This window comes from Barbatula barbatula, assembly GCF_947034865.1.
Source record: "Barbatula barbatula genome assembly, chromosome: 24".
NCBI lineage: Eukaryota > Metazoa > Chordata > Actinopteri > Cypriniformes > Nemacheilidae > Barbatula > Barbatula barbatula.
Genome location: NC_136787.1, coordinates 9,930,290 through 9,942,916, shown reverse-complemented (window position 1 = coordinate 9,942,916; position 12,627 = coordinate 9,930,290). Strand labels below are relative to the sequence as shown.

Genomic DNA, 12,627 nt, shown 5'->3' with positions numbered 1-12,627 from the left:
TTACATACTGTATACGTAGTTGCAAAGGAGTGAAACAAACACCTTGGATATACATGAACTAACGATATCAGAAAATAAAATTTCAAGTCACATACTTTTTGCAACGAGGGAATCGTCTTACCTTGCCTGGAAGAGTTTGGGTGCTTGTAAAACTGTCGTCGCAATTAATGCTGATTAGGTCTGACTCTGCGGCCGGATATGGCGAGGGAACTACAACTATGTCACTCTTCATCGTGTCTGAACTAAAACACACGTCATACTGTTGCGTGGATTTAGAGTATGACCAGCTGCCATCTGGATGTGTGTTGATCACTGGAGCTCCGTACCTGCTGAAACTACTGTCTGTCCTGTAGCATTTAGCGGCTATCAAACCAATGAGGCTCAGTAAAAAGATGACTGACACTGAGGCAATAGCGATGAGCAGATACAGATTCAGATCTGAAAAACTCTCCTCTTTAACCGGAACCTGTCTGAACGATGTCTTTATGTCATCCATACTCTCCATAACCACAATATCCATAGACATAGTTGCTGATAGTGATGGCTCTCCATTATCAGACACTGTTACAATAAGAGGATGAGTTTTTAAATCATTATCACTCATTTGTCTCCTGGTCCTTATTTCTCCAGTGCTGGTCCCGATTCGGAAGAGATTCGATCCTTTGGGTTCAGATAGGTGAAAAGACAGAAGTGCGTTGTATCCAGAGTCGGCATCAACAGCTCTGATCTTGGCTACAAAGTAACCCGCTTCAGCAGAGTAGGGGATATTCTCACTATTAACTGATCCAGGTTCAGAATATGGTGGTAAAATTACTGGACTGTTGTCATTCTCATCGAGGATAAAAACGTTTACAGTCACATTACTGCTCATGGGAGGAACCCCAGAGTCTGTTGCCATGACTTGAAACTGAAATCTTTTCGTTTCTTCGTGATTAAATGACTGTAAGCTGAATATTTCCCCATTTAAAGCGTTTATATTTATAAATGTTGTTACAGGAACATTGGAGCTAGAACTCTCTAACAACGAATATGAAAGTTCTGAGTTCACACCAGTGTCTGAATCATCAGCTGTAACTTTTCTCACCAGACCTCCAGCTTGGCCGTTCTCTCTCAGATACGCGTTAATAACAGGTGCAGAGAAATGCGGGGCGTTGTCATTAACATCTGCGATATGAACAATAATAATGCTGCTGTTGGAAAGCGGCTGCGTTCCTTCATCTGTAGCTGTAATTGTGATGTTATATTGAGAAACACACTCTCTGTCCAGAGGTCCATCGACCACCAGAGAATAATGGTTATTATATGATGACTCCAGTTTGAAAGGATACGAACCTTTCAGAGCGCAGTGTACGATACCATTTTTACCTCCATCTTTGTCTGCAACTGTGACTAAAGCAACTACAGTTCCGGACTTTGTGTCCTCTTTAACACTCTCTAGCAGTGGAGTCAAAATAATCTCTGGCGCATTGTCATTTTCATCCAAAACTTCGATTAAAACTTTACTCTGTGTGCTCTTTGGTGGAGTGCCTTTATCTCTGGCTTGAACCCGCAATTCAATAGCAGGATTCTCTTCGTAATCAACTTTGCCATTAACAACAATTTCTCCGTTTTCGGGGACAATAGTAAACAAGTCTTGCTTTTTTCCAAGACCAACAAACGAGTATTCAATTTCACAATTAATTCCTTCATCTAAATCAGAGGCAGAGACAGATATAACTTTCATTCCAATTGCAACATTTTCCTTCAATTTGATTTTATAAAGAGGTTGAGTGAATACTGGATTATTATCATTAACATCCATTACATTTATGATAATATTTAATGTTCCTGATTTAGGTGGTTTTCCTCCATCCACACCGGTAAGCATTAACTTTATGATCGCTTGCTTTTCTCGGTTTAGAGGTTTGTTCAGCACGAGCTCTGAAAACCCACTTTCCTCCCTCTGTGTCTCTAGACGGAAATGTTCATTCGTGCTCAGTTTGTACTCCTTTAGCGAATTACTGCCAACGTCAGAGTCCTCGGCCACTGGGAAGGGAAATCTCTCTCCTGGGCTAGCGTTTTCACTGATATTCAAAGTAAATGCTTTGACCGGAAAATGTGGCGCGTTATCGTTTATATCCAATATCTTAATTTCCACTCTGTAAAGATTCTGAGGATTTTTTGCGAGGGCCTCTATATTCAAAGAACATTTTGCATTCGACAGACATAACTCCTCGCGATCAATTCGTTCACTAACAAACAGCACACCAGTTTTCAGATTCAAGTCAAAATACTTCTTATTAGACCCAGACACAATCCTAAACATACGGTATTCCAGGTCATGGACATTTATATTCAGGTCTTTCGCTATATTCCCGACAACTGTTCCCTTATTTACCTCCTCCTGTACGGAATAGACAATCTGAGCAAACGCAGCATCCATCAAATTTATAAAAAATAGAAATCCACACACGAAACATCCTGTAAGTCCCATGTTGGTCTGCCAATTTGGTTAAAAAAGGAAATGCTTGTATCGAGTTGTTTCCTTCTTAGCGTTCAGAAAACAGCTCACAAAATATACATCTTTATCGTGTCTCAACGCTGCTCAACGACAGTCGTACTACCACCGCGGTTTGGAAAGGAAGGCTGCAGAGCAAATACTTTAAACCTGCAAGTGACGGTCTGCAGTGACACCATGTGCAGGAACTATGCAATAACCGGAATTTCAAGATGTACTAAGAACTGGTATAAAGGACACCACGCTTAACAGTAATCAAAGTTAGCTAAATACTTGAAAGCAAAAATAAAGTCTATCATGACAATTTTTCATCGCAACATCCCGACACTGAAAGGGGCACATGTTAGAATTCGTCCGATACTTCGGCTACTGATGGTTGTCAGGTTTGAATGAGTATTAAAATGACGTTGTCCATGTATGTGTCTTCAGAGCCAAAAAGGTATGCACAATACACCCTTTATTTAACTAGAATTAATATGGTCAAAACATAACAATACACAAAATGTGTTGATAAATGTCATCTGGACTTTGTGTCATATTACACAATCTTATTAAATGAAGGAACATTGAAATGCTTGAAACTAAGATTATAGTAAAATTAAACACATTTCGCAAAACTTAACAAACAAACAAAATATAAATTGCGTTACTATTGTTGTGTCTGAGCTAAAAACATATATGGTTGTGTTGATTTACAGTTTTCGTCATTAATTGCAAATCTGTAAATTAGTATATCAGCATATAGCAAAAATGAAAAACTGAATGTAAATTTAAGCCATGGATCACAAAATATGTTTGGTGCTTGATGTTTTAATAGTTTATCAAATCAAACAATTTATCGCTTTTTGTATCACATACGTGGCAAACATTGGTTTATGTATTTTTGTCTTTCATATATTTTAATTTGTAGGTCTGCATGCAAAATGTGAAATATTTTTTTTAATGTCGATATCCTTTAAAGAATACTGTTACAAAAATCGAATGATAAATGTCAAATTTAAATAATAAAAATAAATAATACAAAATGTCTTGAACATAAATGTTTACAATAGTAACGGAAAGTAAAATAGTTTCAACGTTTGGCTAAAATGACAGCGCTTATACAACTAGGGTTTAAGAATCGTCTTACCTTGCCAGTGTTTGGAAGAGTTTGGGTGCTTGTAAAACTGTCGTCGCAATTAATGCTGATTAGGTCTGACTCTGCGGCCGGATATGGCGAGGGAACTACAACTATGTCACTCTTCATCGTGTCTGAACTAAAACACACGTCATACTGTTGCGTGGATTTGGAGTAGGACCAGCTGCCATCTGGATGAGTGTTGATCACTGGAGCTCCATACCTGCTGAAACTACTGTCTGTCCTGTAGCATTTAGCTGCTATCAAACCAATGAGGCTCAGTAAAAAGATGACTGACACTGAGGCAATAGCGATGAGCAGATACAGATTCAGGTCTGAAAAACTCTCCTCTTTAACTGGAACTTGTCTGAACGATGTCTTTATGTCATCCATACTCTCCATGACCACAACATCCATAGACATAGTTGCTGATAGTGATGGCTCTCCATTATCAGACACTGTTATGATAAGTGGGTGAGTTTTTAAGTCATTGTCACTCATTCTTCTCCTGGTCCTTATTTCTCCAGTGCTGGTCCCGATTCGGAATAGATTTATTCCTTTGGGTTCAGTTAAGTGATAAGACAGAAGTGCGTTGTATCCAGAATCACCATCAACAGCTCTAATTTTTGATACGAAGTAACCCGCTTCAGCAGAGTAGGGAATATTCTCAGTATTAACTGATCCGGGTTCAGAATATGGTGGTAAAATTACTGGACTGTTGTCATTCTCATCGAGGATAAAAACGTTGACAGTCACATTGCTGCTCATGGGAGGAACACCAGAGTCTCTTGCTGTAACTTGAAACTGAAATCTTTTAATTTCTTCGTGATTAAAGGACTGTAGACTAAATATCTCCCCAGTTAAAGAGTTTATATTTATCAATGATGTGATGGGAATAATGGAGCTAGAACTCTCTAACACCGAATATGAAAGTTCTGCGTTCACACCAATGTCTGAATCGTCAGCTGTAACTTTTGTCACCAGACTCCCAGCGTGGTCGTTTTCACTTATATAAGCGTTAATAACAGGTGTGGAGAAATGCGGGGCGTTGTCATTAACATCTGCGATATGAACAATAATAATGCTGCTGTTGGAAAGTGGCGGCGTTCCTTCATCTGTAGCTGTAATTGTGATGTTATATTGAGAAAGACTCTCTCTGTCCAGGGGGCCATCTACCACTAAAGAATAATGGTTTTTATATGATGACTCCAGTTTGAAAGGATACGAGCCTTTCAGAGCGCAGTGTACGATACAATTCTTTCCTCCATCTTTATCAGAAATTGTGACTAAAGCAACTGCAGTTCCTGACTTTGTATCCTCTTTCACAGTTTTTAACAGTGAGGTCATAATTATCTCTGGCGCATTATCATTTTCATCCAAAACATCTATCAAAATCTTACTGTGTGTACTCTTCGGAGAATTGCCTTTGTCTCTAGCCTGAACTCGCAGCTCAATAGCTGGATTCACCTCGTAATCTACATGTCCATTTACGATAATTTCTCCAGTTGTCGGTAAAATGGTAAACAAGTCTTGTTTCTTTCCATGGCCAACAAATGAGTACACAATTTCGCCGTTTATACCTTCATCCAAATCGGAGGCGGAGACAGATATAACTTTAGTGCCAGCAGCAACATTTTCCTTTAGTTTGACTTTATAAAGAGCTTGGCTGAACACGGGGTTGTTATCGTTAATGTCCATGACGTTTATAATGATATTTACGGTCCCTGATTTAGGTGGTTTTCCTCCATCTACACCGGTAAGCACTAACTTGATAGTTGCTTGCTTCTCTCGGTCTAAAGCCTTGTTCAGAACCAGCTCTGCAAGCACACTCTGTTCATCGTTCTGCGTTTCTATAGTAAAATGTTCATTCTGGCTCAATCTGTACTCTTTTAGGGAATTACCCCCATAATCGGAGTCCTCGGCCACTGGGAGGAGAAATCTCTCTCCTGGGCTAGCATTTTCAGTAATATTTATAATAGATGATTTAACATGAAAATGTGGCGCGTTATCGTTTATGTCCAAAATCTTAATTTCCACTCTGTAAAGATTATGAGGATTTTTTGCGAGGGCCTCTATATTCAAAGAACATTTTAGATCCGACAGACATAACTCCTCGCGATCAATTTTTTCACTAACAAACAGCACACCAGTTTTCAGATTCAAGTCAAAATACTTCTTATTAGATCCAGGTACAATTTCGAACATGCGATATTCAAAGTCATTAACATGTATATTCAGGTCTTTCGCTAAATTGCCAACAACTGTTCCCTTATTTACCTCCTCTTGTACGGAATAGATGATCTGAGCAAACGCCGCATCCAGAGCAGAAAATACAAATATAAATCCGCATTGGAAACATCCCGCAAATCCCATGGTTACTACAACGTGTTTGAGGATGGATATAATAAAAGGCGATCCAGTCTTTACTCCGTAGCGTTCAGAAACAGGACACGAAACAGAAATATTCACCCTTTCTCAAAGACGAATACACTACAATCAAGATTTTAGGAGAGGCTATAGATTCTGGAAAGACCTCCATCTCGCGGTCTACAGTGACACCATGTGCTGGAGCGATACAAAAACAGTAATATTCTAAACAAACATTTAAGATCTTAGACAAAACGCGAGCCATACTTTTAAATCTAATATTTTATTTAACCAGATCCAAACATGGACGGGCACAAGTAATTAATTAATAATTGGTATTTAAATGTTGCTGTCCAAGGTGCTGAAGGTACAGAAAACGCACAGAACTAAACTAGTTAGTAGTTAGCTATACAACGGAGCTTGTCAAAACATAAAAACTAAATCGATTTTTTTCTAAATATCATTTGACTCATGTTTTTAAAATGGTAATGTTATTATGCAACATGAAATATTTTGTAAAACTATGCGAAGCGTAAAATTTATAATGAAAATACAATTACCTACATTTAGGGAAATTGCATATTTGAAAACAATTATTCAAGTATCAAGCAAAGCAATAAACATATTCAATAAGATCGCTTAAATGATGACGAGTTGCCATGAAATCCTTTTTGCAAAAACAAAATAAACCAAGTTGTATATACGTATAGATCTATTAAGAAAGTATATTGCAAAAATATACACTTACGAAAAAGCAAAAATAAATAAAGGTAAATGTCTTACCTTCAGATTAGGTAGCGTTTGAGTCAGCGTGAAACTATCTGTATCGTTTATGCTTATCAGCTCGCCATCCATAGATTGTGATGGTACAGGAAATACTACCACATCACTCTTTATTGTATCTGAGCTAAAACACACGTCATATTGTTGTGTTGATTTGGAGTAGGACCAGCTGCCATCTGGATGTGTGTTGATCACTGGAGCTCCATACCTGCTGAAACTGCTGTCTGTCCTGTAGCATTTAGCTGCTATCAAAACAATGAGGCTCAGTAAAAAGATGACTGACACTGACACAATAGCGATGAGCAGATACAGATTCAGATCTGAAAAACTTTTCTCCTGAACTGGAATTCGTCTGAACGATGTCTTCAAATCATCCATACTCTCCATAACCACAACATCCATAGACATAGTTGCAGAAAGTGATGGCTCTGCATTATCAGACACTGTTATGATAAGTGGATGTGTTTTTAAGTCATTGTCACTCATTCGTCTGCTGGTTTTTATTTCTCCAGTGCTGGTCCCGATTCTGAACAGATTCGTTCCTTTGGGTTCGGTTAAGTGATAAGAGAGAAGTGCGTTATATCCAGAGTCAGCATCAACAGCTCTGATCTTGGCTACAAAGTAACCCGCGTCAGCAGAGTAGGGAATATTCTCAGTATTAACTGATCCAGGTTCAGAATATGGTGGTAAAATAACTGGACTGTTGTCATTCTCATCGAGGATAAAAACCTTTACAGTTGCATTGTTGCTGAGAGGTGGAACACCAGAGTCCGTAGCCTGAACGTAAAACTGAAGTGATTTTATTTCCTCGTAGTTAAAAGAATGTTTGGTATATACGTCACCATTTACCGTGTTTAAATCAAGCATGGCACCTAACAGTTTTCCCATACTGTTCCCAGGTATCAGTGAATATATAACATGAGCATTTTCGTTCATATCCAGATCCTGCGCGCTAACTCTGCCTATTATGCTCCCAGCTGGACTATTTTCCTTTATATATATATTAATTACTGGTTCTGAAAATCGAGGCGCATTATCATTAATATCAGAAATGTGAATATTTAAAACCTGGGAGCTTGATAAAGGAGGCGTTCCTTTATCTTTAGCTATGACAGTTATATTATATTGAGACACGCGCTCTCTGTCCAAAGATTCTTCTACCACTAATGTGTAATAGTTTTTATAAGAGGGTTGAAGTTTAAAAGGACTGGGTTCTTTTACATGGACAATAACTTCTCCGTTTTGCCCTACATCACAGTCAGTGATCATTATAAGCCCAACTGCTGTCCCAGGGATGGCATCTTCTTTTATTGTATTTGTGAGCGACGTAACAGATATTACTGGAGCGTTGTCATTAACGTCAACCACTTCAATTAACACTTTACAATGAGATGAGCGAGGAGACGTGCCCCTGTCCTGCGCTTGAACGTGAAGTTCAAACGCAGATGTATCCTCTCTATCCAATTCACCCTTGACTGTAATTTCACCAGTTGTCGGATTTATGTAAAAATATTCCGATGCCTTGTCTTTATCGTGGTTTATCAGAGAGTATACTATTTGTCCATTTAAGCCTGAATCAATATCGCTTGCATTAAGCCTGATGATGGGTACCCCATATACAGTTTTCTCAGGTATGGTAACTTTGTAAAGCTGTTGACTGAATGTTGGAGTGTTATCATTAACATCAACTACATCAACAACAATTTCTACAGTCCCCGATCTAGGAGGTTTTCCTCCATCTACAGCCGTCAGTATTAATTTAATAACCGGCATTTTCTCTCTGTCTAACGCTTTTTGAAGTATAAGCTCGGCAGAAACACTAATCCCTCCATTGTTATGTACATCTAATGAAAAATAATCATTTGGACTGAGCTTGTAGCGCCTAATCGAGTTTATTCCAACATCTGCATCACTCGCCTTTGGCAAAGGAAACTTGTCACCAGTAAATGCAGATTCAGTTATGTTCAAACGATACGTCTTAATCGGAAATAAAGGAGAGTTGTCGTTTAAATCTAATATTTCTATGCCTATACTAAATAGTCTTAGCGGATTTTGCGCAATGGCTTCAATATTAAAAGTGCAAGTTTGACTTGTGGGACAGATGTTTTCCCGATCGATTCTCTCACCTACATATAGCTCACCCGTTTTTAAATTTACCTCAAAATAATTATTGTTTAATCCATTCAAGATATGAAACTGACCAGACTGCAAATCGTTTACATTTAGGTTAAGATCCTTCGCCACATTTCCGACAACAGTTGCCTTATTCCCTTCCTCCGTGACAGAGTAGACGATCTGCCCAGCGCAAAAATCCAATGGACTCAGAAGAAAGAGAACCCACACGAAAAAGGATCCAATAAAAATGACGTCCATCTTCACGCAGTTTTTCCTTTCCACCTAAAGGTATTTTGCAACAACGCAGCACAGCCACATCTATGTCCGTATCTGGCTCGCGGCACGCTTGTGAATCTTGAAAGAATAATAACAAGGTCGCTTGAATGCAACCAAAGACTCTGTCCAGTTCATATGTATCAAAAGGTGGAGTCTTTAGAATATATACCTTCTAATCACGGTCAACAGCGACCTCCTGTGTGTACTAAAAGTAACACATAGGCTAGACGGCAAATAAAGCATTCACATCGAGAGCATGGAATATATCTTCAATAATAATAAAATCAATAAAAAATAGTGAAAATAATTTTTCCTTGTGTCCTTAAGATCCTTTAATAATGATAATTTCCATGGATATTATCTCTCAAATACAAAAATACAAATGTCTGCGATTAAAGATTAGCTAAAGACCCGTAATGTTTAAATAATAAAACTATTTTAGTCAATAATTTGGGTGTGAGTAAAAATCTTCTCCTGAAATAATTCCCTAAATATGTCAGTTTCCGCTATAAATTTGGTGAGTTTTTAAACAACATAATTTCTAATTTAGAAAAAAATCTTTACTCGCTTACCGTTGCTGTTGGAAGAGTTTGGGTGCGTGTAAAAGTGTCTTCTCCGTTAATGCTGATCAGCTCTGCCTCTCCTGGTGGAAACGTCGATGGGAAAACTACCACATCACTTTTAATTGTATCTGAGCTAAAACACACGTCATACTGTTGCGTGGATTTAGAGTAGGACCAGCTGCCATCTGGATGTGTGTTGATCACTGGAGCGCCGTACCTGCTGAAACTACTGTCTGTCCTGTAGCATTTAGTTGCTATCAAACCAATGAGGCTCAGTAAAAAGATGACTGACACTGAGGCAATAGCGATGAGCAGATACAGATTCAGATCTGAAAAACTTTCCTTCTTAATTGGAACTTGTTGGAACGATGTCTTTATGTCATCCATACCCTCCGTTACCACAATATCCAAAGACATAGTTGCGGATAGTGATGGCTCTCCATTATCAGACACTGTAATAATTAGAGGATGAGTTTTTAAGTCATTGTCACTCATTCTTCTCCTGGTCCTTATTTCTCCAGTGCTGCTCCCTATTCGAAAGAGATTCGTTCCTTTGACATCAGTTAGGTGATAAGAAAGAAGTGCGTTATATCCAGAATCATCATCAACAGCTCTGATCTTGGCTACAAAGTAACCCGCTTCAGCAGAGTAGGGAATATTCTCAGTATTTACTGATCCAGGTTCAGAATATGGTGGTAAAATTACTGGACTGTTGTCATTCTCATCAAGAATAAAAACGTTAACAGTCACATTACTGCTTAGATGAGGAACACCAGAGTCTTTTGCCATAACTTGAAACTGAAATATTTTCGTTAATTCGTGATTAAATGATTGTAAACTGAATATTTCACCAGTTAAGGGGTTTATATTTACTAGTGTTGTGATCGGAACATTGGAGCTGGAGGCATCTAAAAACGAATATAAAAGTTCTGCGTTCTCACTTGTGTCTGGATCATTAGCTGAAACTTTTGTCACCATACCTCCAGCTAGACTGTTCTCTCTTATATAAGCATTTATAACAGGTGTGGAGAAATGCGGGGCGTTGTCATTAACATCAGCGACATTTACAACAATAACACTGCTGTTGGAAAGGGGCGGCGTTCCTTCATCTGTAGCTGTAATTGTGATGTTATATTGAGAAACACTCTCTCTGTCCAGAGGTCCATCTACCACTAAAGAATAATGATTGTTATATGCAGATTCCAGTTTGAAAGGAAAATAGCCGTGGACAGCACAATGCACGATACCGTTTTTACCTCCATCTCTATCAGAAACCGTAATGAAAGCAACATCAGTACCCGGTTTTGCGTCCTCTTTCACACTTTCCAAAAGCGGAGTTGTAACCAACTCAGGTGCATTATCATTTTCATCCACAACTTCAATTAATACTTTACTGTGTGAACTTTTTGGAGGAATGCCTTTATCCCTCGCCTGAACGCGCAATTCGAAGGCGGAGTGTTCCTCGTAATCAACGTGTCCTTGAACAACAATGTCTCCGGAATTGGAATTTATAGTAAACATGTTCGTTTCATCCGTATTTCCACGTCCAAGAAATGAATAATGAATTTCACTATTAATGCCCTCATCCAAATCATTGGCTGAAAGAGTAATTATTTTAAACCCAATTGGCGTATTTTCCTTAAGTTTAAGTTTGTACATAGGTTTGCTGAAAACAGGTTTATTGTCATTTATATCTGCCACATAAACAACAATGTTCAGAGTTCCAGATTTTGGGGGTTTTCCTCCGTCAACAGCTGTAAGCATTAAGTTAATAACGGGCTGTTTTTCTCTGTCTAAAGCTTTCTGCAGTATCAACTCAGCAGACATACTTTGTTTCCCGCTGTGAACGTCTAAAGAAAAATATTCATTTGCACTGAGTTTGTAGTCTTTCAGAGAATTACTGCCAACATCAAGATCTTTTGCATTCGGTAGGGGAAATCTCTCACCGATATTTGCGTCTTCTGCAACGTTCACAATAAAAGCGCTGTCCAGAAACAACGGAGCATTGTCGTTCACATCTAAAATTCTAATCTCAAGCCGATAAACACTGCGAGGATTTTGAGCAAGAGCCTCTAAATTTAAAACACATTTCTGATTAGTGCCACACAACTCTTCGCGGTCAATTCTGTCATTAACAAACAGTGCTCCTGATTTCAGGTTTAAATAAAAATACTTTGCGCTAGAGCCAGGCATTATCTGAAACTTACGGAAATCTAGTTCCTGGGCACCAATCTTTAGGTCTATTGATATATTCCCAATCACGGTACCTTTATTTACCTCCTCTGAGACGGAATAGACAATTTGGCCTAGCGAAGGCTCCCATACACACAAAAACAGAATGATCCAGACGCAATGGGATTCGATGAAATCCATGCTTGTAAAAAAGGATCCTGAAATTATTTCAGTGTGACCGAGAAATAAAAATGTAAAATGGCTTCTCCATACAATCCCACATCGCGGTTGGGAAGCTACTAGGCGTCATGCTTACATGCACCTCATCAAATATATTTCCCTTGTTCTTTGCAGTAAAGGAGGAGCAAAAAATCGTCCTCAATGTCATGGTCTGCAGTGCCACCACGTGTTGTATCAATTAGGCAACAAGGAGAAGATGCGACAATTCAGATTTCCATATAAATGGTATGAAGTATGAAATTCTAAAACTGCATGTATGTTTAATCATTAAGACATAGAATAATTTTGTTGTGTAATACAAAATAAATACGTTCACATTTTCAAAAAGTTTAAAAAATAAGAAAAACATATGTCGCTGTCCGTGGTGCTGGACGCAATTTTATGCTTTGTGAAAGTGACATAGTTATGGAAGAAATGTATTGTTTATAAAACGGTTAACACCTAAATTATCCAAACGACCACTTTGAAAGGATAATTTTAATCCTGAATAGTATCTA

At 38.4% G+C, this 12,627-nt stretch overlaps 2 protein-coding genes across 2 annotated transcripts; both read right to left on the bottom strand.

Annotated features, from left to right (window-relative positions):
* Positions 1-82: 82 nt before the first annotated feature.
* Positions 83-2,422, bottom strand: LOC306889155 (protocadherin alpha-2-like; the record flags this gene model as incomplete). The annotated part of the gene is made up of 1 exon (XM_079447883.1): positions 83-2,422. The coding sequence occupies one exon, from the start codon at positions 2,420-2,422 to the stop codon at positions 83-85; it is 2,340 nt and encodes a 779-aa protein (XP_079304009.1).
* A 152-nt stretch (positions 2,423-2,574) lies between these two features.
* Positions 2,575-12,091, bottom strand: LOC306889153 (uncharacterized protein; the record flags this gene model as incomplete). The annotated part of the gene is made up of 5 exons (XM_079447880.1): positions 2,575-2,685; positions 3,627-6,084; positions 6,973-7,541; positions 8,985-9,161; positions 9,728-12,091. 5 exons carry the CDS (start codon positions 12,089-12,091, stop codon positions 2,575-2,577), a joined length of 5,679 nt encoding a protein of 1,892 aa, XP_079304006.1.
* Positions 12,092-12,627: the final 536 nt, after the last annotated feature.